At 38.4% G+C, this 25,600-nt stretch overlaps 1 protein-coding gene across 1 annotated transcript in view; it reads right to left on the bottom strand.

The window, feature by feature from the left end:
- SGIP1 (SH3GL interacting endocytic adaptor 1) overlaps positions 1–25,600 on the bottom strand; it is a 181,468-nt gene that overhangs the window by 54,274 nt on the left and 101,594 nt on the right. The window contains exons 10-18 of the mRNA XM_089780458.1: positions 21,196–21,207; positions 20,126–20,150; positions 19,312–19,363; positions 17,082–17,167; positions 16,276–16,368; positions 12,413–12,487; positions 9,858–10,313; positions 3,792–3,919; positions 1,473–1,599 (exon numbers count right to left, since the gene is read on the bottom strand). Of these exons, the coding sequence (XP_089636584.1) occupies positions 1,473–1,599; positions 3,792–3,919; positions 9,858–10,313; positions 12,413–12,487; positions 16,276–16,368; positions 17,082–17,167; positions 19,312–19,363; positions 20,126–20,150; positions 21,196–21,207 (1,054 nt within the window). The remainder of the gene's footprint in view (positions 1–1,472; positions 1,600–3,791; positions 3,920–9,857; positions 10,314–12,412; positions 12,488–16,275; positions 16,369–17,081; positions 17,168–19,311; positions 19,364–20,125; positions 20,151–21,195; positions 21,208–25,600) is intronic.

Here is a 25,600-nt window from a genome sequence, read left to right as displayed (position 1 = left end):
AAAAAAAAGTAGAATAGAGATATTTATACAATCTTAAAAGCTACAGCAAACAATAAATACAGAAATGAAAATGCCCTTGGGTTTTATCCAGAGACAGATGCAAACTACAAACATTCAAACTGAGATTCTCCTCATGTTCGAGGAGAAAGATTGAATCTAGGGTTCAGGTTCAAACCACCACCATTTTCAAACAAACAAAAACAATTCCTAAAAATCATTTATTTGTATTAGGAATAAAGCCTCTTGTCAATATTATACCTCAAGGCTCTCTAATTTAATGCCATTCAATATCAGAGTTGGGACAATACACACACACTTATGTTACTGAAATATGATTTTTCAGATGTCCTGGGTTTGAACATTAAACAATAGTAAATTGGCTTCCACTGGGGAAAGCTACACTGTTTATTTCAGACTAACCAAGAAAAACAACTTCAGTAGCAATGCAAGTCCCTTTACCCCAGAAAGCAAATCCCATATACGAACTGAAAATGTTCTTGAAAGAAAATGGAAACTATAAGAAGCAAGCAGCAGAAGAATCGGAGAAATATAGTTCAGTCAGATGGGGACGATGACACTGGGACAGAGATAAAGGGCGAAAGCAATGGAAAATGATGAGGCGAACACCTGGAACAGAGAGGGACTGAAGATGTATAGAAGTAAGCAAGAGATATTGATGAAAACAGAGAGAATATGAGCAAGAGGTAAAAAAAAAAAAAGAGGCCTGGAGTCTGCAGCTGATAACAAGACTCCATAGGAGGAGATGGAGCAAAAACCTTGTAAATGAGAAAGTGGCAGAGACAAAGAGAATAAAAGAGTATCTTGCACCAAGAAAAAGGATGAAGGAGCCCCAGAGGGAGAAAGCCATGATTTAAAAGCACCCAAACCTAGGAACTGTCACCCTTACAATATTTTTTGCCTTTATTTTTTCAAACTACCGAAAGTGTTACCTAATCTACTTAGCAAATGAATCAAGTTTTTAAAAGTGTGTTATGGTTTCCTCTAGAAGGAAACTGCACCATTTCCCCCAAGTTCTAAGATGTACCAGATTGAGAACATGACATGGTAATTGTTTCCAGAATGCCACCATCTAATATCAGATCTTGGCTCCCCCAACCCACCTCCTGCCAAAAAAGAAAAGAAAAATGTTCCCTTTTTAATTTCAACTAAGTTTACAGATATCAGTTAAAACTAGTATCATATCTCATTTGACGATATCTTCTACTTTTACCAACTATACATATTCTTAATATTTGTATATCCAATAGAATAAGAAAACTATATAGCTTGGGCGTTAGTTTATATTTCATATGTGGAGTACTCTCTTTCACTTAAACTGCTTTAAAAGAATATGAACATGAAAGCAAAAATTTAGAAAATGATATAACAAAGTAGAGGGTTTCAGAAACTCAAGCTTTTAAAAAAGCCATTCAATTCTATAAAAGATTACAAAAGAAACCTGTGTTTTTTACCAACTGTGGGAGTAGTGGCTGCACTCAAGGAATTGGTGGATGATATGGAAGAAGTACTTTCAGCACGAGCTAAAGGTGCTACCGGAGGAGGACTGGATGAATGAATAGGAGGGCTAAAAGGCCTGGACTGTAGAAAAACAAAAAATAATGCAAGATTAAAAATATACATACTGTAACATTTACATCAAATATAAACAGATGTCTGTGAACACATTCATAAGGCTTTTATATACCAGTAATCTTAATACCCACATAATGTGGATCTTACTGAGTCTCATACCTGTAATACAAGTGAGGCTTTAAAGAAGATAGGGCCTAGGGAAAAGGGTGAAAAACACTGTCTTGCAAGTATATGTTTATTTTCTTCTCTCGTGCCACTAAATGTTTTTATCATTTTAAAAAATGTGGCAGCGCCATAAAATTTTAAAACAAGCAGGAGAGTGATGGGAAAATTCCAGACATGAAAGGCCAAGCATTTGTTTCCAATCCTGCAACACTATGTAACTATAAGATGGCAATTTAAGACTAGAAAATGCCGGATGGACAATATGTTATGGGTAAATACCACACAAAGTAAATATTTCATGAGATGCCACTTGTGACTAGCATCACACACATTGAACTTTGTGATAACCCACTTGGAAGGGTAAGTGTTCATTAGGACCTAGTGGAGCTAGCCCACTGCGATGAAAATATGTTTGTATAAATTCAAAGAAAAATAAAGTAGATTATTTTTTCTATGCATGACTCTGGAACTCTTCTGCAGGCAAAACCCTCATTGGCCAGTAGAGTTCTAAACACTACTAAGGGTTCTACATGCACAGTGCTTCCAGGAATGGACTATAATTCCATAACATATTAATATACAGAAAGTTTGTAGTAATATTTTTACAGTATTACAATCGGTAAAAATCTGTTTGTAGTAATATTTTACAATATTAACATGTTTTGTTCTTATTTATAATTATTGTAGTGTGATATACCACTAAGACTAGACACATTTTTTCCCTCCTCACCAACCGATCAGGATTTCCCAGTCCTCCTATGACAAGACACTTAAGCAAAATACTGCAAGAGACACACTAAGGGTACGTCTAGACTACAGGCTTTTGTCGACAGATACTGTCGACAAAGCTTCTGTCGACAAAGAGCGTCTAGACTACATTCAGTTCTGTCGACAAAGCAAGCTGCTTTGTCGACATGGCAGTGTAGACGCAAAGGACAGTTTAGATGCAATAACACCTTCTGTCGACAGAACTGTCGACAAAAGGCGTTATTCCTCGTAAAATGAGGTTTACCAGCGTCGACAAAACTGCTGAGTTCTGTCGACGTTATGTCGACAGAACTCAGCGGTAGTGTAGACGCAGGTTTAGTTTTGTCGACAAAAGTCCACTTTTGTCGACAAAACCCTGTAGTCTAGACACACCCTAAGTCCCATGCAAACAGAATGCTTGCTTATTCACTGGAATGGTCTAAGTTTGTAGATTCCACATCAAACTGGCAGCACTAGGTAAGCTCAAGGCTGGTCTAAGCTTCAAAATTTACTGAAATAACTGTTCTGGAATAGTTATTTAGGGAAATTTCCAAGTGTAGACAGCCCTTAGCATTAACCTAACATGAATTACAGTACAATTTCTGTTGGGACAAGAGCAGAAAGCTATATAATCACATCTTTGTTTCTGATGATTTTCAATTGAAAAAAGGATTTGGTCATGTACAATGTGCATGAGTGTGTCATCTTCTGTAATTTAAAGACAAGCTATGCTTTGCTGCAGGATGCTCTTGGTATATAACTAACTAAAAATATTAACACAAAAATAATTCACTTTTTAAAAAAAATAATTTTGCATTGGCTTTCTGCAAACATTCTAGTGAATGAATTTAGTGGTAGGAATGTTTCAATAAATGGCATATTTTAAGGCAATGTTAGAAAATCTTTTAGGAAAGTGAATCTTTAATTCATAATCATAAGTATTCACACCAAAAATCCTGATTCAAAGAGCTAAGGTGTATCAAATCAGAGAACAGACACAATTGATTGTGTCCAATCAAAACAAACAAACAGCTCAGTCTGAACACTCACTGTGACCTGTTAGCAAGCCATCTGCACAACAACAATTATTCACAGAAACTCTCCCATGTGTAACGTTTAATGATGACTTATTGAAAATTAAATTGATTAAGATCCAGTTGCAGACTCATTTATTTGCTATAGCTTGCTCAACTCTACTAATTTTTTTTATCAGATTGGAAATACAAAATTCCTGATTCATCTTCCGTTCCCCCTCTTGTTAGTGGTTGTGAATAGGGTGAACATACCACATCACCAACCCCAGGCTTCCCTGGAGGCAGTTTTGGCCGAGATGGGGGCCGAGGTGGAGGAGGTGGTGGGGTAGTGCTGCTGCAGGCAGCCAGAGGAGTCGTTGGACGAGCCGGAGATGAAGAACCTGAAATAAACACAGGCAATTAATATAATATTAAACTCAAACTTCTCTCTCCACACCAAACTCCCCACAGTGCATTGCGTGCTAGCAAGCAAGCAAACACTAATCCAACTTCCAACTCACATTCACGGCTCCCATATTGCAAGTCAATCTATGAACGTGGCAGTGTGCAAGAATTACCAGAGAGGCCACAGTAAAACCCAAAAGTCAATTATTTGCTATGGAATTACAGAAAGAAAGTTCTGGTTTGAGCTGGTTTCATATCAAGCTCTAAATTTGCACATGCACACAGTAATGTACATTTTGTAAGTGTAATTTTTCTGAACACAAAATCAGAAGCTAAAATTTGCTCCCTGTTAAAATTTTTTACATTTATATTTAAAGCATAAGAAATTTTAAATCTTCCTTCTTGAACGTCAGTATCATATCCGTAAATTACATGTTGACAATTTAGGAGCAAGCGGTTACTTTGTACTTCTGTTTATTGCAGTGAGTTACTATGAGAGGCAGCTACTGATAACTACAATATTCCTCAGTTTAACTTTTACAATCTCTTCTCTTTGCCCCTGATTTCTCTTCTGTTTATTTGTATGCAAGTCTTTCTTCTTTACCTCTGAATGCTTAATTGCATGATGTTTATATATTCACAGGTTTTTTGGATGAAGGAAAAAGAATGTTTAGTAATTGAAATTTATTAATATATTTCCTGTAGCAAGAGACTGTTTTTATATGTACTGTGCAGATAATGCTTTTTCCTCAAGCATTATCATTGGTGTGAGACAGTTGTTATTCAGACATCTTCATGGTTATACATGAAAGACAATAAATGCAAGACAGGAGAGAGAGGGTTTTGTTTTGTTTTTTAAGCAGTCAACGAACATTTAACACAGCACTGTGTACTGTAAATCATGGAGGCAGGGTTTGGGAGGAAGGTCCATGCCAAGAAACAGCTTTTTACTCAAGTATTATTTGCTATTATGCTGGTCAGGCGTTACTGATTGGGAAGAATTTATTTTATTTTAGAACTGGAGAGATTGAATTGCTCTTATTTTTTCTCATTTTAAGTGTGGTTTGGAAAGTAGTAATGGTTTGTAAGATGGGGCTTAATTCCTGATGCTGAATACATCATATATTCAAGTTTCACTTTGGATTTTTTTCGTTTTTCTGTCATTTTTATTACAAAATTATAGTGATACTCTATCAAAACCTGGTTATGCAGCTGATACAGAGGCTAAAGTTAACAATGATGACATTTAAAGTAACTGACTCTGAATGAATACTTGAATGGTTTAAAAACAAAAAACAAAAACAACCCCCCTAAAATCCTTGGCAAAAATGGTTTATAGTGATGGGGACAAACTTTGCTTATTATTGTAAGATTGCATCTAATCATTAAACAAGAATGAGGACTGGAATGGGGAAAGGGCAAAATGTTATAAGATCTCTGGGGAGCTCAAAATAATCCATATAGTAAAATTGTTTAAAAATATAGTTACCATAAAACACAACTTTTTAATAACTGTAAAGCTCAAATGTTTCATTTTATCATTGGTGACTGTCACCTTGCTATGACAATCAACTTGGTGCAACTTAATGAAAAGGAATGAGATGGGGGACATAACAGAAAACTTGACATACTATTTTGATGTAACTAAGAAAATAGAACATACCAAGATAAGTTCAGCAATAACTGATATTGTAAAAAAGTACATTTTATACAATATTGTCAAAAATATCTTTTAAACTCCCTCAGCCCATAAACTAAGATTTACTGAAACTTCTAAATAGAAAAGATATCAGTAAGGATACATACATTGGGACTTTCAGGACTGTTTGCAGACTCATTTGTTAATGAATTTTACAGAATATTTGAAATAACTTTCTGTTTAGCACTGTAGTGTCTAATTTTCTAACTATACAGTAGAATAGGGTGCTTAGTTTTCCATTTTTCCTTTTAAAACAGAATCATTTGCCTTAAGAATATAACACTTGTTATAAAAACATGTTTAAAAACATAAACATTTGAAAATGAAATTTCTAGAAACAAAAATCTGCACATGTGTTACTTAAAATCTTGGATCAAAAGTTAGGCTCTGATTGTTTAAAATCCTGGACACCAGTTTCTCCACTTTGGAAATCAAGCTTCTATTTAGGAGCCTAAAATAGGATTTAGGAGACTAAATTGAGGTGCCCATATTTGAAAATTTTCCACTTCAGCCCATACAAAAATTACTGCCTTACAAGAATGAAGTTATTCAATAGAAATAAAGTAACAGGATTGCAGGAATTTTAAGGGGACAGGAATATAACTTGGATTTATCCACATGAATATTTTATGTAGTTAGAGAAGCAACAACTGTTAATGTTCTAGATATCAGAATTTTAAAAATGGATTATTTTTATTCCTGAAACATTCAGGATCCTTTGAACTCCACTGTGTTTCTATATCACTTTCTGCACCAACTGAATGCAGCAGAATTCCACTAATCAACATGTAACCAAATGTAATCCCACCACTACAAAAATCCAATTACATCTGCAGAGCTAAAGAATTCTTTGCCTTTAAAAAATGTTCTGCAATCAAACTATTTTACAGCTCTGGAACATATCCAACTAACATTACTCTATTTAAAAGTATAGCATAAGCAAAAACATTAAAAAAATAGATATGCAGATCAGACTTGTGTGAGTATGTATGTGTGTTTCCTCAATGAACTACTGAAAGGGTTAAAAAATAGAGATTAGCCAACGAATTTGGAATGAAAAAAACCAACCCAATCATTAACCTCAAATAAGGAATGGAAGCCAAGTCTCCACTACCTCCACCATCCTATTTAAGACACAGATGGCTCAGACAAGGACTTCTCCATCTTTTCCTCTTATGGCCTCCAACCAGCCTCTATTTTGGTGTCTGAGCAGAACCAGCAATCCCTGCTGTTTTTCTCAAACCCCACAGCTTCCGGGACTCCCCAGGAATAGAAGGACAACACATTTAGCGATAGCTGTGACCTGAGAACATCCCAAAGCAAGTGGAACCTGAATGTCCAGTTAGTCAGAGCATAGCAAACCAGGTAAGACTCAAAGGAATATCACCAAATAATTTGGAATGGAGAAGGAGCAAGGCCTGTTCAAATTTGGAAAGCTACTTATTTTAAAACATGTCAGGAGAACACAAGGATGTGGCTGAAATGAGAAGAGAAGGGACTTATATAAACCCAAGCTATCAAACTTGCCCTTCAGCAATGGTAAATATCCTCCCAACTGCTGCCCTTTAAAAGTCACACAAAGCACTTCACATCCCATATTCTTGTGGAGTGTCTTCCTACATCAGCATTATGAAGGAGGTCAGACACATGCTGACTGATCACATGCTACAAGACAATGGTCACTCACACGAGTGCTAACAACCAAATATCAGGGAAAAGATGGCGGATTGTCAAAAACACAGCAAAATTAAGGAAGATATTATGTAATGGCCATATATACAGCATGTTCAGAATTCCCCTTTTCCCTATAGTAGTATGGGCATCACTAGGAACTGCTAAGTGGCAATGGTTTTAAGATTCTTTCATTCTCATCTGCAAAGTGTGTTCCATGCTCCCTTTCTGAGGGTGTATCTACACAGCACCCTTCTGTCGAAATAAGCTACACAATATGCTTAACTTATTTTGATATTATTTCAAAATAAGGTGCTATTCCGAAATGTCCCTTGTCCCTCATGCAATGAGGTTTTCAGAGACATTGGAATAGCGGGTCCATTATATTTCGATATAACAGGTTTGCTTTTAAGACGCAGAATAGCTATTTTGGCATACTAGAGATATCCTGAAATAGCTCTGCTGTGTAGACATAGCCTAAGTGTGGAACATACTCTTTATCCCAGTTCCCCAAGCCACTACTCTCCCCTCTCCCCCATGGAAATCCTTAGTACAAATCCAATTTTCTGCAGTGCTTATAAGATGTTTATAATTCTTACACCTCCCCACCTGAGAATTTTCTAGTGGTGCTCCATCTTGTGTGTGACTACTTTTAGAGGGCAAACATTTCAAAGAAGGAAGCATCTGTATTTGTGTGCATTGTACAGAACTTGGGAAACAGCTGGTCCTAAACAAAAATATCACCAAGATCTAGCATCCCTCTTTCACAAACTCCAGCAGATAAGAAGTGCAATCGGTATCTTGCAATACAGAGCACTTTACAAACCCAACACATTAAAATCCACCACTGAAATGTTCACCTCTAGGACAGATGTTTGGTTTAGTTAAAAACCCATTTGAAAACTGGCTCCTCCAACTTAGGGATTTCATTGAGAGTTACATTCTGCCTCACGAAGATAAGAATGCCAAAAGGAGGCAAAAATCTAACTCTCCAGCTTTACATGCTCACAAACACTATAATGCTGAGCACCACAAAAGACCTATACATAAAATTAACACCCTGACCTAATAAAAGTTATAAAAAAAATTAGTTTTAAGTGGGAAATGTACTAATGCAAACAATTTCAAAAGAACATGTTCTACACTAGCTTCAGTGCCAAGTGTAAAACAGGATTCTTTTTCTCCACATACCAATAACTTCTGACTTGCTTAGGGCTGGTCTACATGGGGAAGTTGATCAGCCGATCTATACCTGTCTAATTATACTCTATAGTTATATTGCTTTTACTTCCCACATGGACATTCTTATTCCAAGAAAAGTGTGCTTTTTGTTGGTTTAGAGCAGGGTTTTCCAACCTATGGATCGGGACCCAAATATGGGTCGCTATTATATTTCAAAAGGGTCGCCAGGTGTCTCCCCAGGTGGCTCTTAAGGAGCCATTCACACATTTTTTTGAATTGCCGTAGGTCACCAAGTCTTCCTGAATTGTCAAAATGGGTCCCCATCTGGAAAAGGTTGGGAACTGCTGGTTTAGAGTATGATGTTATATCAATATGGAGACAGGTACCAGTATATTTACAGCAGTATAATTATACCAGTACTGCTTTGCCAGTAAATTTCCCTATGTAGACAAGTCTTTATTCATTAAAAATAAAGTGGTCAACTGTACCCCTTTTGAGAATGACATGAAAGACAGTCGGCAAACCAACCTGGAAGAAGTTAATTTGATCTAAGGAATGCATATCAATTTAGAATTAAACTGGTAAAGCCAATCAACCAGCAAACTTCAAACAAAGGCACATTTTACTCTGCAGTGTTTACTTTAAAAGTCATTTATCAAAGCCTAGTTCAGCCTCGCACTATCTAGGACTCTCAAGGATATACTCAGGATGATGAAGCAGCAGAGACAGCAGAGAATTTATTGCATCACAACTTACATCTGCAGGGCTTCTGTTTATTTGGCTTTGTTAGCCTTTAAGGTGACTTGGCAGCACACGTGCTGTCAGTATCTCATGTGAGCAGATAGTAAATTCAAAGAATTTCCTGTGTTACTTAAAAAGTGACAGTTCTGTTTTCTAAAAACTTAGCAAAGGTTTGTCTGTTTTTCTACTATGTGTGTTCATTTTGCAGTCCCTGGAGGACATTATGACAGGTTGGCCACTGTGCAAATACTGGGCTGTTGGCAGCTATGTCTCACAGGTGGATATCTGGTAAAGCAGTTCAAACTGGAGAGCACATGCACTTATTCAAGGCAATAAATGCAATAATTGGTGAAAAGATGTCTAGATTTACATCTTGGTGTCTGATTTGCAGAGCCACAATACCCCCTTGAATGTCAGACACTCAACAATGACAGGGTAAAAGTAAACATGATATCTAGGGCACAAGCTTGACTTGGACCACAAGAGCATTAGATGAAAAGAATACGCCACTGGAGGCACAGTACAATCAAACAAAAGGGAATGACTGATGCTTAAAAGCCAACTAAGAGCAAGTTGTGTTCACACTGCAGCAAAAAGGCATTCATGGGCACACTGAAGCACACTCAAGCTATAAAACATACCGCTGGTGCTTCCTGTGCCACTGCTAGAGCTGGGTCCAGGTGATGACACCACTGTTCTGTAGGTAGGTGGCGGAGGGGGAGGTGGTGTAGCTCTCTGTCCCAACCCAAAATCTTTAGGAGATGCAGCTGATTCTAAGTTATCATCTTTAACGTGGGTTTGCTCAGAAATTTTCTTCTGAACCTCTTCTAAATTGAGAGGTGATGGAACATTGCGAGAGGTTTCAACAGCTGGAGATTCAGCTGGGATTTCTGATGCCACAGTTGGGGACACCACTTTTTCCCTTGACGTCAATTCAGCAGTTATGTTTTCCGGGGACTGATCAGAAAAATTGACCCACTTATCTTCTGCGTTAACAGCAATAGACCTGGGGGATAATACTGGACCAAAAATGCTGTCCAAGTCATTGATTGATGGTAGTTTGTCACTTTTGACCTCTGTTGCTGTCTGGTCACTTCCTGTGGTCAAAGTAGTTTATTTTAAACTTTTATATTGATTGGTATAGCTGAAGTTGCACTATATTCTACATTTATATGGGGCTTGCAAAGTCAGCTACATTCCAGCAGAGGTACTTAAAAAGCATGATTTCTTACCCATTACTGGGGACATAGTTCATGTGCATGAAAATACCTTCATAATACAGATATGCCCAATGTACAAAAGCATACATGGGATTGAAATATATACATTGTATGAAAACAGCATGCACTAGATAGCATATATATCTTTCTTGTATACTACTTAACATTTTATCTGCATCCTACTGTAACAGATAATTGGCTAATAATATTCATTAGGTACTGTCTAAATAATTTAACATTGTGAATTATTGCTAATATTAAAAATGCACATATAGCACAGTAACCTCAGATTCACGGAGATAACCTGGATATTTATACATGCACAAACACTATTTTGGAGCACTTTTAACTTTAATCGTGAACTGAATCATCACAGATCATGTGTTATTTATTTTTGAACAAATCTAGCCTTGTAACCAATATGGAAATAGAATTCATCAACACAGCTATATTGCAGCCAATGGAAATTATTCCACATAGTCCTCTAGTACTCATTTTTTTGTCTTCCCTTCTTACTGTGGAAAACGGATGATCAGACTGGACACTTACACAGTATAACATCTTTTAGGGAAGATCTCAAAGTTAAGCCAGCCTAAACACATGACAGGGAGGTTGCATTATACCTAGTTATTGAAGGGTTACACTGAACAACAGCAGTTAAAGTAATCTGTCCAAAGTAACAAAGTCAGTGGCAGAAGGTGGTTGAACCTAAGAGTGGCCAGGAATAACCACTACCATAATGGCTACTTACCCTACAGTATACATCCGTCTACATCTATTGCATATTCTTAGATTTTTGAAAAACCATCTTCTGTCTAGAGAACTGTATTTTAGGGACTGAAATATATTCAATTTTAAAGGGAGATGTTTCCACATTACCACACTTGATATACATACTGAAATATGCAGCAAGCCAAAAGTAACAAATATATAGTCACGCACAGCTGTGTATTTTGTTTGCTCTGGTTGATGAATGCTATTTTATGCAGCTAGACAACTGCCATCTGACTACATAGATAAATAATGGAATTATGAAGATACATTAGCGTGAATAAAGATATTGATGAACAGAGCACTTTCATTGACAGAGATTCTATTTAACTAAGTGGCTAAATGTTTTAATTCTATGTTCATGTTGTGTAGTGCCACTATTGTTTTCCATACAATGCATCTGTTTCAAAGAACAATGACGGCATTTCTTTATTCAAACATATAGTTCTGATTTTAATTATAAATTTGTTTCTGCTAGCAACATATGGTACCTCATTTATTCCTTTTGCATTCCCTGTAGCCTAGATTTCATTCGCCAGACATATTTATTGGTATTATAGTTAGCTCTGCATGGATAACACTGAGATTTACTAATTCTAGATTAGATCCTGCCTTTGAACCCAAGCCTCTCATTGAAAAGCAACAGGAGTTTGGGGTGCAAGAATAACAGGATCAGACATCAATTTGCTCTGAGAAAAAGGATGTTAGTTTTGTATCCATATTTCATAAGAATTAAACCTTTAAATCATTTTAAATTAAAGTTAAAGTCCAATTTACAGAGCTACTATAACAATTTCAGGTATAACTTTAGAACTAGTGCCACATTTCTTTACTATAATGGCTCAGTATTAGAGAAAATAAACCAATAGACAATAAAGGTGACAAAATCATTCAAAAACCCAGGGCTCTGTATGTAGGACTTAGATGGTATAATTTTGAACACAATGGATGCTAAAACATCTGAAATACAAAGGAAAAATAAAATGCATGTGAGTTAAACATATACAAATATGTTCAAATACATGGCCATTGTGCAGATTTCCTCAGAATGAACCTGATTTTGTAAGCATTTACACATAAAGAAGTTACACAGAAGTCATTTGGGTTTCTGGAGTCAGTAGTTACAAGATCATGCTCAGTTATGCACAATATATGTTTATGCAGTCTTCTGTCATGAGCAAATAAACATTATGCCTCAGTCTTACCTATTCCAACTGTTAATGGAGAACCCGTCCTAGGTGGTGTAGCAGGAATGTTTTTTGGTGGAAGTGGTGGAGGTGCTGAAAAACAGGTCAGAGGAAAAAATAAATTCAAGAGCTACATTAAGTTAATAAGAAACTGTGTGTTCAATTTTTTGTAGGTTCCCACTGTTCAGAGTGTCCCTTTTTTATGCCATCAAAGATACAGAGCTGGTAAAGATTAATTGCACACTTGTCCCAAGATTCAGCAATGTGACACAGAGATAATGTCTATGACTGCTTTTTAACATGGTAGATTTTAAAAGTCTTGCATAATTAAATGATGATTATAGGGCAATTACTGTATCTCACCACTATTTGGGGAACTCACTAAATGGTTAGTCAGTCTCAGATATATTTTTCTGTAAAACATAATCTCAAATCATGTTCCATTTTTAAAATTAGCATTTCAAAATAAAATTTCTAACATTACCTATGAATGTAGTTCTAAAGTACCACCTAGCACCTAGTGCAGTGGTCACCAACCAGTAGATTGGGAACTACTGGTAGATCTTGGAGCCTCTGACAGATGATCTTGACTGGTTTGGTCAGGAGGATATCAAGTACAACACTTCAGCTGCCCGTTCTCACACTGCTGCTCATCTCCTCCCCTTTGCCTTTGAGCTGTTTCTCTCTCCCACCCTGTATTTTATCTTCACAGAATGAAGGTGGGGGTCACAACAGGGTAACTGGATGGAGGGAGTTTGCTGGCTGCTTTTGAGAGTGGAAAGGCCAGGGCAGGGGTGAGCCTGCCTTAGCCCCGCTGCACCACCATGCAGGAGCCACTTGTGGTAAGCAGTGTCCACCTGGAACCTGCATTCTGAACCCCTATCCCAGTCATGTACACCCTCCTGCACCCCAAGCTCCTGTCCTAGCCCTGAGCACCCCTAGACCCAAACTCCCTGAGGAATTCTCTACACTGCAGGGTTTTTGCACAAGAAGCTTTTTGCAGAAGTGATCTTCTGCAAAAACTTCTTGCACAAAAGTGCATCCACACCTCAAAAGCGCATTGCAAAAGTGATGTGCTTTTGTGCAAGAGAGCATCCAGATTGCATGGACATTCTTGTGGAAGAAAGTTCTGATGGCCATTCACAGAATGCCTATGCTTTTTCTGATAGGCTCTTTTAGCGCAAGAAACTGCTGCTGAGCATCCACACACACCTTTTTGTGCAAGAACTCTTAGAATCATAGAATCATAGAATAATAGGACTGGAAGGGACCTCAAGAGGTCATCGAGTCCAGCCCCCCGCCCTCAAGGCAGGACCAAGCTCCACCTACACCATCCCTGACAGATGTCTATCTAACCTGTTCTTAAATATCTCCAGAGAGGGAGATTCCACCACCTCCCTTGGCAATTTATTCCAATATTTGACCACCCTGACAGTTAGGAATTTTTTCCTAATGTCCAATCTAAACCTCCCCTGCTGCACTTTAAGCCCATTACTCCTTGTCCTGTCCTCAGAAACCAAGAGGAACAAATTTTCTCCTTCCTCCTTGTGACACCCTTTTAGATATTTGAAAACCGCTATCATGTCCCCCCTTAATCTTCTTTTTTCCAAACTAAACAAGCCCAGTTCATGAAGCCTGGCTTCATAGGTCATGTTCTCTAGACCTTTAATCATTCTTGTCGCTCTTCTCTGTACCCTTTCCAATTTCTCCACATCTTTCTTGAAATTTGGCGCCCAGAACTGGACACAGTACTCCAGCTGAGGCCTAACTAGTGCAGAGTAGAGCGGCAGAATGACTTCACGAGTTTTGCTTACAACACACCTGTTGATACAACCTAGAATCATATTTGCTTTTTTTGCAACAGCATCACACTGTTGACTCATATTAAACTTGTGGTCCACTATGACCCCTAGATCCCTTTCCGCCATACTCCTTCCTAGACAGTCGCTTCCCATCTTGTATGTATGGAACTGATTGTTCCTTCCTAAGTGGAGCACTTTGCATTTCTCTTTATTAAACCTCATCCTGTTTACCTCTGACCATTTCTCTAACTTGCTAAGGTCATTTTGAATTATGTCCCTATCCTCCAAAGAAGTCGCAACCCCACCCAGTTTGGTATCATCTGCAAACTTAATAAGCGTACTCTCTATCCCAATATCTACATCATTGATGAAGATATTGAACAGTACGGGTCCCAAAACAGACCCTTGAGGAACTCCACTTGTTATCCCTTTCCAGCAGGATTTAGAACCGTTAACAACAACTCTCTGACTACGGTTATCCAGCCAATTATGCACCCACCTTATCGTGGCCCTATCTACGTTATATTTGCCTAGTTTATCAATAAGAATATCATGCGAGACTGTATCAAATGCCTTACTAAAGTCTAGGTATATGACATCCACCGCTTCTCCCTTATCCACAAGGCTCGTTATCTTATCAAAGAAAGCTATACAAGATAAGTAGTAATTGTCCTGTTCTATTCATCACTGGCGAAGCCTCAGCTGGAATACATTGTCCAGTTCTGTGTGCCACACTTTAAAAAAGATGTGGCGAAAAAATCAGAGAGCCCAGAGGACAGCAACAAAAATGATAAAAGGTTTAGCAAATCAGACCTATGAGGACAGTTAAGAAAAACTGGGCAGAAGACTGCGGGCCATCTTCAAGATTTATGGGGCCCTATGAAATAGTGTTAAACTGGTGCCCCTATCCAACACACTAATAAATTATTTTTAAAGCAAATTTTAAACTAAGGTCCTGTAGACTAACACAGTAAATCCAGAAACTGACACTATATACCTGGGAAAAAAACAAGGAGTCTGGTGGTACCCAGACTTTGTGTTTTTGCTGAATCAGACTAACAGGGTTACCTCTCTGAAACATAGATAGTTGGGGTTGGGAAATTCCTGTTAAATGGCTTCATTATCACTTGAATGGTTCTTTCACAGATTCAGTGTTCTGCTAATAGACAGCCACACCTTTTTTTCTTTTAAATTGACTAGATCTTCTCTGGAGGTAGTAGAGCTACAGAACAGGGATAGGAGGAAGCAGACAGGTAGACATTAAGACCTAGTGGTGCCCCAAATTTTCAGGTCCCCTGCACAGCTGCATATTCTGCATCAGGGTAAGCACAGTTCTGCAAATAATCTTTAAATCATTAAGAGATATTATAAAGACGAGGGTGATCAATCATTTTCTATGTTCACTGAAGGTAGTACAAAAGCAATAGGCTTAACCTGAAGGAGATTTAGGTTTGATAACAGAAAGAATTTTTCAAACTATTGAGGACAAGTAAGTATTGGAATAAGTTTTCAGGAGGTATCCCCATGACTGGAGATTTTAAAGAACAAGTTAGACAAACATTTGGAATATCTAGGTATATTTGGTCCTATCTCAGTGTAGAAGGCTGGAGTAGGGGACCTCTCAAGGTCTCCTCTAGTCCTACATTTCTGTGATTTCTTCTGGAGATATAACTGTAAATCAAGCTTAGAATAATGGAATCTTTCTTGGAGATAAAGCAAGCAGACAGTCTAATATTCTTCACATGCTGTATTTGTTCCTAGATCTCTCTCTCTCTCTTTCTCTCTCTCTCTCTCTCTAGATAAGTAAGACTCAAATTTAGCCCTGAAAGTTTAGATATGTTACAGAGATGAAGTGCATTGTCTCCTCCTTCATTCTGAAAGCCATCCATCTAAATACATTATTAAACTAGATGTCTCCTTTTTCCATTCTAGTAGGTTGTCAATAAAGTCAGTCCAGTAAAAATAAATTAACTGGCTACATGATTACATTGTTAGAGATAATTTCTTAGTATAGAGTAGACCAAATAATAAAAATGAAACATCTGCTTTTTTCAGACTGATAATCCACACTTAACTTACTTCCAGTTGGAAAAGGTCTTGGTAGCTTTGGAGACTCTAGATTTGAATTCTCTGGCTGGACCAAACCCCATATCTCAGTCTGATCTAAAGGAGCTAAGAACACAGAAATAAATCACAGGCACCAAAGGAATACAAAGGATTTAATTTCAATTAGATAAATCACTAATTAATAATGAATGCCAATTTTTACCAGACAGAAGATACAAATATTCCATCAATACTTGGATTGGCTCATGCTTCTCCCAGACTCAGTGTCTGGCTTGAGCTGATGCTCCTCTTAAAAGGGTTTCAAAACCCTAGTCTATCTGCCTAATACAGAAAAATCACATTCACAAAGGAAAATACCAGAACATTGTATCCTCTGGGTTTATATTCAACAGAGAGATACTCCAGGAAATCCTTTGTGGTTCTGTTTATATTGGATTGAAGGGCCTATGCCAGGAGCAGAGGATATCTCCTATGAGCTGTGATTATGCCTTGGTTTGTATCAGAAATGTAAGATACTTACAAAAATGATCATTAAAGAGATTTTATTTCATGAGCGAGTAATTACTTTGCATGCATTGGAAGTACTAGTTAAAATGTTTATTATCAATTTATGATCTGTAAACTGTGCCAGGATAAGAGTTACTCAGGGTGCAATGTCTAAACGGCAGGGGGAATCATCAAGTGTATTTGTTGCACATTTGATTTTATTACAGAATTCACTGTAAAAGGCTTATTTCAAACTAACATTTGTGTTTTCTTAAATGGCCAGGCTAGTAAACAAATAAGCAAGCAACACACCCCTCCGTTGATTTTCATACCTTCCAATTTTTGTTCCGCAAATGCTGTCTCCAGTGGTGGGCCAAACAGTGGGGCCAGAGCTGAAGGATCATCTGGGGCTTTTTTGCTGCAGGATAATACAAATATTAGCATGAGGAATATAAGGAATAAACTGTACATGGGTTTAAAAGATAAAGAGGTCCTGAGGTGTTAGCATCTCAGTGCTTCTTGAGGGATTAAAGGGCTAACTAATGTGCATGCATACAGCACACCACACTGCTGCCAGCATTGATTAAGTGTCTTACTACATAGTTTGCTAGTGGCTGACCCACAGGGAAGATGACTACAGGGACTACAGAGGTGCAAGCTACAGCACACACCAAAACGTTACTGAAACTGACCCACATGGTAGCTGCTGGCACAATCTGAAGAATGTTAATATTGTCCTCTCTGAAGAGAGATGCTCATGCTAACCTTTTAGTTCATGAGATTCACATCTCCCTCCCATGGTTTCAATGCGGTACAGCAGTGTTTCCCAATTGGTGCTCAGGGAACCCTGGGGATCCGCGAAGTGAAAGCAAGGGTCCTGCAAAGAGCTGGCACTCCCCCCCCCCCTGTTAAAGAGACAGAGCCATGGCGAGGGCTTTTTTTTTTTTGCTCAACGAAACGCAGCAGGGACCTTTTTTAATTTTTATTTTATTAAGGCAACTCTAGGGGTTCCGTGGCCAAATAAAATTGGGAAACACTGCGGTACAGTGTAGACACAGCCAATATGAAGATTCACCTTTAGTTTAGTTGACAAGGAGCTGTGGTATTATAGCAGAAGTGCCAGACCTCGGTGGCAATGGACCCATTAGATTTTTTAGATACCACACAAGGTACTAGGCACTAGAGAGAGAACTAATGCAGACAGATTGCACAGATAACTCCAGTTAATACAAACAAGTATTATTCTGGATATGAATTACTTGCACATCTGTGGCAGAATACAATCCTTAGGGTGATGTCTAACATTAAATGTTGGGCCTAACTATCTTTCCCTTCAGTTTGCAAAGATTAGAAATTAGGAGACCTGATTGTTTAATATTATCCCAACATGAGTTTAAAAACTAATATAAATGGAGTGGGTACCTCAGCAGGCCTTTACTTTTGCATTTGCTTTAGGTATGCTTCTATATCTATTAAAATTTGTATATTATGCCTATGATAAGAACATTTCTTTACCAAGTTGTTATAGTGAACATGAGAGGAAGCATCATTAATAAATACAATCAATAGCATTTATATAATATTTGATTGACCTTTCAACCAAAGGTCCAAAAGTCCAATTACACTTTAGATACCCATCACTGAAACACAGCAAAGCCACCAGTGAAATTAAATGTGGCATTAGGATAACCAGACAGCTAAATTGTCACAAGTTAGGACCTAAATATAGCTAAATAAAACTTTATCATCAGCCTTAACGCTCACAGTGAACTCTTCAGGTGAGCAATGAGTCATCCTGATCCTGGAGGCAGGAGAATATATTGATATAATTATGTCTCATGGAAGGCATTTCTACTTTTTAAAATCCTTCTTACACTTATGATTGACTTCAGGAAATAAGATGAAATGCTAACGATGGTGTATTAAATAAATGCTTCTTTCCTGAAGTTGATACCAAAAATGGTATCAAATCTAGATAGTTTTGCCTATTTTCATGAACCAAACTTATAGGCTGTGTCTACACTGGGCCACTTATTCCGGAAGAGCAGTCGCTTTTCCGGAATAAGCTGCGAGCTGTGTACACTGGCCCCTTGAATTTCCGGAAAAGCAGTGATGATTTACTGTAAGAAATCAGCTGTTTTTCCGGAAAAACTATGCTGCTCCCGCTCGGGCAAAAGTCCTTTTTCCAGAAAACTGTTCCGGAAAAGGGCCAGTGTAGACAGCACAGTAGTCTTTTCCGGAAAAAAGCCCTGATGGCGAAAATGACGATCGGGGCTTTTTTCCGGAAAAGCGTCTGTGGCCAATGTAGATGCGCTTTTCCGGAAAAAAGGCTTTTCCGGAAAAGCAGCCTGCCAGTGTAGATGCTCTTTTTCCAGAAATACTTATAACGAAAACTGTTCCGTTTTAAGCATTTCCGGAAATTCATGCCAGTGTAGACACAGCCATAGGGTAGTTGTGGGTGTTAGGTAATAAGTTAACTGTTCATTTCTATCTGTGGCATGAGGATCTGACTAACCTTTAAGCAATATTTAGATTAAAAGTTACAATTTCTTTCATACTGACCTTACAAGTTCTGGAGTTGGGGTTGAACGCCTTGGTCTTGCTACTTCTTCACCTGTCACATGTGATACTTCTATTTAGATCATTTCTCAATCTCAATTTTTCACATGAATGACTCAAAGATGTGGAACTAGTATGTTAAAAATTAAACTTGACACTATGACATAAAAGTCAGAGTCTGAGAGATCGCAATTCATAATAAAGTTATAAAGTGTAATTCAGCTCCTCAATATATACAAATATATTAATCTCATCTCTCTCTACACAGGGATTTACAGTATATGTATAACTCCTGATTCACTGAATACATATATTCAAGGTGTATGTTGCCATATACCAAGCCTATTGGATAGTTGTCTGCAGAGAAAGCAGACTTTTCTGAGTTGAGAGCACAAAGGTGTAAGCACTAGCTTTGCCTTTGCCATTCCTCACAAGTCCCAAACACAAAATTGTTGATATTGGGCATTCTAATTATCAGCATCTTGAACAGGGTCGTATGCCACCAACCTAGAATGCTCCATATGCCTTTTGCAGTGAGAGGCATCACATTATTGAAAGGTGGAACACTATGTACAGCCGTTCAACAACACACACTGCATCTTAAATCCATTTAAAGGATTCAGTCATTAATCATGCAGTATCTCAAGTTCTCCTTTAAGATTTATTCTTTGGGAAATGAAAGTTTAAGTGTACTTTGAAAACTAAGTAGAGGAACACATATTTTGAAGTAAATTTGCCTTCTTTAGAGGTTACAAGAAAAATCAGTCTTGAGATACTATCTGTTCCTGCAAGCTAAAATATATATGTATATACTTACTAGATAAGTTCCTTTTAATTGCACCCTGGAATTAGAAATAGACACTAAGGTTTAGGACCAAGTGAGCATAATTTATACGTAAAACATGTACAAAGGTGACATCTGAATTTGATTAAGACAAACATCAATACTAAGGAATAATGAAATTTGACTCCAATCCAACATCCTGACTGGTAATTACCTTTATGACACACAATTACACTACAGGGCTAGTCCCATTCACTCATCAAGGTAGAGCAGTGGAATCACACATCACAGAGGTTTATCCAGAAGCCTATAGAGCACTCCTGAGGAAATGGAAGAGAGCAGTGGTGCTACCTAACCTGACCAATCCTCAGCAAAGTCAGCTAATCTCTAATTCCACTGCAGTGAGCAATGGAGATTGAAGAGGTGGGGGAAGGAGGGAGAGAATAGAAGGGCAGGGAAGACAAGGTGAGGGCATGGTTAAGAAATAGATATCTAAATGCAACTGATGTGAATGGCAGCCATTTTCAGGATGTTCATTTATTCCTACCACCTGTTGAGGTAGCACCTATTCCTGAGTTCTTTAAAGACAGCTCATAAGCAACAGGGCTTGGGCAGCTCTGGAAGAATACTTCAGAAGGGTCTCATGGAACACCATATGTCCCAAAACAAACAGCTCAAGGCTTTAGCATGTGTGCTGAGCACAGTGTGCTTGCAATTATCCAGAGGCACCTGTTCCTTTTGATTTTCTACACCATGTTGGACTGTGAGAACAACACTTCACCACACTAAGCAGCCCAGTAACTCGGGCCTGCTCTCATAACTATGACACTTTCCTATTGCTGCTAGATTGAACCCTGAGTGATTCATACCAATACATATGTATTTGAACAAAATATGTATATTGAGTTCTTTCTGACATATTCAGAAGTTACCAAAAAAAAAAACCTATTACAAGCTCACACCAAATAAAGTTACATTCATTTACTTCACTATAAATACCTAGGAAAAGAGATTTAAGGCTAAATAAACCAGACCAGACCACAACAACTAGTCATCCATTTTCACAACACTTGTGAGGTCTATAAAATTGTAAGAACTCTTACCGGGCTGCGCCTCTGTGATCAGCAAGAAGGAAGAGAGAACAGACACCTAGTCAGAGAATGACAGATCAGTAAAAAAAGATTTGGATAACACGAGATTTTTTTTTAATTAAATAAATACAATGTTTTGTAAAGTGAACTCTCACACAATCACCCGAGTTTGTGCTTTGCTCATTAATGGTGATTACCTTGATCGTGCTTTATATAGTCATTGTAGAGATTTACAATCTAACTACAGCAATTTTGGGAGTAAACTACATAAACACTAAGCTCCACAATCACACTGGGATAGGAGAGGTCTACTGGGGTGCCTGAAGTTTCCAACTGTATGTGTAATAAGTACCTCACTCGAGCATCTCTACAAGCATCTTCTCCCTCCCCTCTTTCCACTGGAGCTCTTCTCCTCAGAATTCAGTTCTGAGTTTACAAACCCCCTCACAAGTACCTTTCCTCTCTTAGGATACTGGGTAAGCAGGTGGGCTAATTTGTTTTGCTCATGTTGTCCTCCAGGTTCCTCTATCCTTAGATACAATGTGTCATGATTATGAGGGTTAGCCAGCAGCCTGGGGATTAAGGGGTTAACTACACCTAGCCAGGTGGGAGTGACCAGTAGGAATGAAGGTGGGACTTTCAAACTGGGACAAAGGAATTTGGGTTTTTTTCCTTTCTCCCTTTTGTCTCTCTGGGTGTCCTCTGCAGCTTCAGAGAGGGACAAGCATGTCTCTCTCTCCAAGGCACCATTCTTCATTTTCTGTAAGTAGGGTAAGGTTTAGGTAGTTTCGTTAGGCTTTATTGTTTTCAGGGTTGGGTATGGGATCTGATATCTGGCACTGTTTAAAGATGTTTTGGCTTTTCTTTGTAACTAAGTTCTAGGCCCATGGAGTTTCTCCATGAGTATATTTTGTTACCTTCCTATTTAGTCATTATGCCATCAACAGGAATATTGTTGTAATAATAAAAGTTCTTTCTTTTCTTTTTATTAACCTGGCAGTGGTTAATTGTGTGCCCTTATTTTTATTTTAGGGGCGAGATTTCCCAAATGATCTCCCCTGATTTCTTTATCAACATTTGGGTGGTGGCAGCGGAAGTTTTATTCCCAAGATCTAGGTTTTTAAGATTTTGGGGGAAGTTTTATACCAAAGCCTGGTAGATAAGGCTTTGGGGTTCACTTGCTGGCCCCCATTTCTGCATTTATCATGCCAGAATGGGGAAGGAGCCATGACACAATGCGTCTCACCATACTATCAACTCACAGAGAGCAGAGAAGCTGGGAGAGTGCACACCAGTGAAGAGTTGCCTAACTGTGGCCACATAAAAAGTTTCAAGAGAAAAACCACAGGAGAAAAAAAACCCAGGAGATTTTTTGAGGACATTTGAGAGATGGTAATAAACTTGTGGAGATTTAAGAGGTGTGCCCTCTGACTTCAAGATCAAGTTCCCTTCCTCTTGTTCTGTCTTTTTTGCTTGCAATAATTCCTCTGTTCTTTAGGATCATGCCATAAAGTAAAGCTGAGTCAATGGATATTTTTTCAAGAGAAAGTGCACTCTTAACTATCATGAGGGGATCATTACAACTAGAGAGTGAGAAAGTTCTGAACATAGGTGTGCTCAGTTGTATGCAAAGCATGCTAAAGTGTCCTTGTCCCAAGAAGCCAGTAGCAATGTGCAGACCATATTATTATCCAGGCTTTACAGATGAAGAAAATAAAGAGAGACAGAGGATTAAGGGCATGACACTGAGGTGCTGAACATCCTTAATTCCCTCTGAGCTGAGAAGTAAGAATGCTAGGCATTACCAATATTAGCTCACTGCAGGACTGGGAGCACATGATTAGCCCAGAGAGAGTCATGATTAGCTGCTATTAGAACTCCACAGTTTCAAGCTCAAAGTCTCAGGAACTAAACACTAGGTCATGCTGTTTTGCTACAGTAAAATATCTACCAGAAAAAAAAATTGTGTCCTACTGAATAAGTTCATTTTATACCTTGTTCCTCTAAGCACCTGGAATTGTTTCTGTACAATTTTCAGCCACTGTATCTATCCTCACACCCTAGGACTAATAAACTAGAGGTAGTGTGACTTGTATGTCACAGTTCAAATATCTGACCAATCACCCATTGAAGCACTAAGCTTTAACTAAGATATAAAAGCACTGAGTGTGTAGCTTGCAGCACTATCTTTTCACAGCTAGACACCTGCAGTTAAATTCCAGGTCTGATCACAAGCAAACAGCAGTTGGCTGGTTTCATTTTAATCTACATTTATAAGTCACAAAATGCTACAAAGCAATTTGACAGATAATAATTGAAAGATGGACTGTTTCTTCTCAAGATGAAAAGTCAGATTGAAGACATATTTGGAGCTAACAGAACTCTTCCTCGAGGAAGAAAAAACCTAGAATATAAAAGAGATAAGCATAAATCTGAAAGATTTGAACCACCATTCCCTTATTGAAAAATGTATTTAACTTATCAGGCTACCGGAAGCCTTTTGTTAAAAGAAATTAAGTATATTTGAGAGCTAAGTCAGGAGTCAAATGGAGACCATGTATCTTAAATACCCCTCAGGTCTTACACAGCTCTACAGAGCAGTTTAATGGGTTATGCAGGGTGTAATGTCATCCTCAGGCAATTTTAAACTTTGAGAATATTACAGAAAACAAGTCAGAAACTTCCTCTGGAAAGAAATTCTTCAAATGCAAATCTTCATGGGATAAAGAAACTGCAGCAGACCAGCATCTATTTCAAGTAGGTGACAACTAAATATCATGGTGATGAGTGCATTATAGAAGCATTCGTGAAAGAGAACTGGATTGGAAGGCAGTTGGTTTAAAATAAAAGGGAACAACAGGTTTAAAAAGCCTCTACGAAAGGTTATCTTCAGGAGAGGAATAATTATTATTAACAGAAAAAGGAAATATTTCCTTGGAAATTTTCAAGTGATCAAAATGAAAATCACAGGGTTTAAGAACTTGCTGTCCCAGCACAATGACGACCCTATTATTAATAGGGGAAAATACTTGTTAACGTGAATCAGCATAAAAAGTGAGCGAGGAATGAGTGAAAATACTGAGCTAGAGGCAGATTACATGAAGAATGGATTATCGGGGGAGCACTTATTCTCACCCCAAAAAAAGTCTGAACTTGTTGTTCTGGCTCTTTCTACTGTACAGAGGAAGGCAAGTGGGTAGCAAAACAAGAAAGAATATAATAATCCAGAACTTTTGTGTATGTTTCAGATATATAATGGGCTGGAAAGTTGTACATATACATGGAGTCATGTCTATCAGTATTCTCACCTATGTGTTTTCCAATTAACACAAAAGCCCTAAAGAGGTCGTGGAATTTCTGTCACCGCAGATTTTTAAGAATAAGTTAGACGAACACTTATCAAGAATGGTCTAGTCATTACAAAGTCCTGCATTAAGTGTAGGGGACTAGACTAGATGGCCTATTGAGGCCCCTTCCACTGCTTTTCTAGGAGTCACTTCTATGGTGCTATGAAAACAGGCCGGCCTTTCAGCAAGGTGAGTGAGGCAGTTGCCTTGGGCTGCATGCATTCAGGGCCCTGTGGCCCCATGCATTCAGGGCCCCATGGCCTCGTGCATTCAAGGCCCCGCGCTGCCCAGCTTCCAGGCCACCCAGCCAGCCTCTCACTTGCTGCCCTGACTGGGAACCCCACAGCCGTGTGGCTCAGCCAAACACAGCATGCTGCCTTGGACCAGGCCTGTATGAAAAGCCCTTACCTATTTAAAGTACACTAAGTGCCAATGAGAAACTATTATGTGTGTACCCCTCAGTTATGTTATTAGCTTCACAGACCATATTTGGACAACACAGAATGTTATTTCTTTAGCTTAGATTCACTGTTCTCTTTGGTATCACTATAACATTGCTGCGGATGCAAACAGTAAAGATGATGCCGGCATAGACAAGCTTGGCTCAGTGGGTGGGAGGCGGGGTATGATTTACAATATTCTGTAGCTCCCTCATCCTGAGTTTAGGAACTCCAGCAACCTTTGGATATCCTTTAAATTGCATCTAACTGCCTATGACTCCTAAGTGCAGTACCAATAGCTGGGAACCATGAGAGCACACTGGTGCTCCTGTACACATCTCTTACAGTTACTATATAGAGGTTCCTGCTATGCTAAAGAAATCCACAAAGGGCAGGATCTTCAGGCATTATGGGGAGCACAGGGTGGGGGTTCAAGTCCCACCCCCTCAGCAGCTCAAGTCCTGCCCCCTCTCCGTCCACCCTGGGAGTGACCAGACATCCAGGCCAAAGAAAAGCAACTAGAGGAAGGCTGAACATATGGCCCATTGTGTGTGCATGTCTATAACTGAATGTATGTACATGTACAATACTGTGTGTTATAGCAGAGATAAGTTGAAACATATGGATAAA

Source organism: Pelodiscus sinensis, chromosome 9 (genome assembly GCF_052426305.1).
Source record: "Pelodiscus sinensis isolate ZL-2025 chromosome 9, ASM5242630v1, whole genome shotgun sequence".
NCBI lineage: Eukaryota > Metazoa > Chordata > Testudines > Trionychidae > Pelodiscus > Pelodiscus sinensis.
This window is presented reverse-complemented; position numbering and strand designations above follow the sequence as displayed.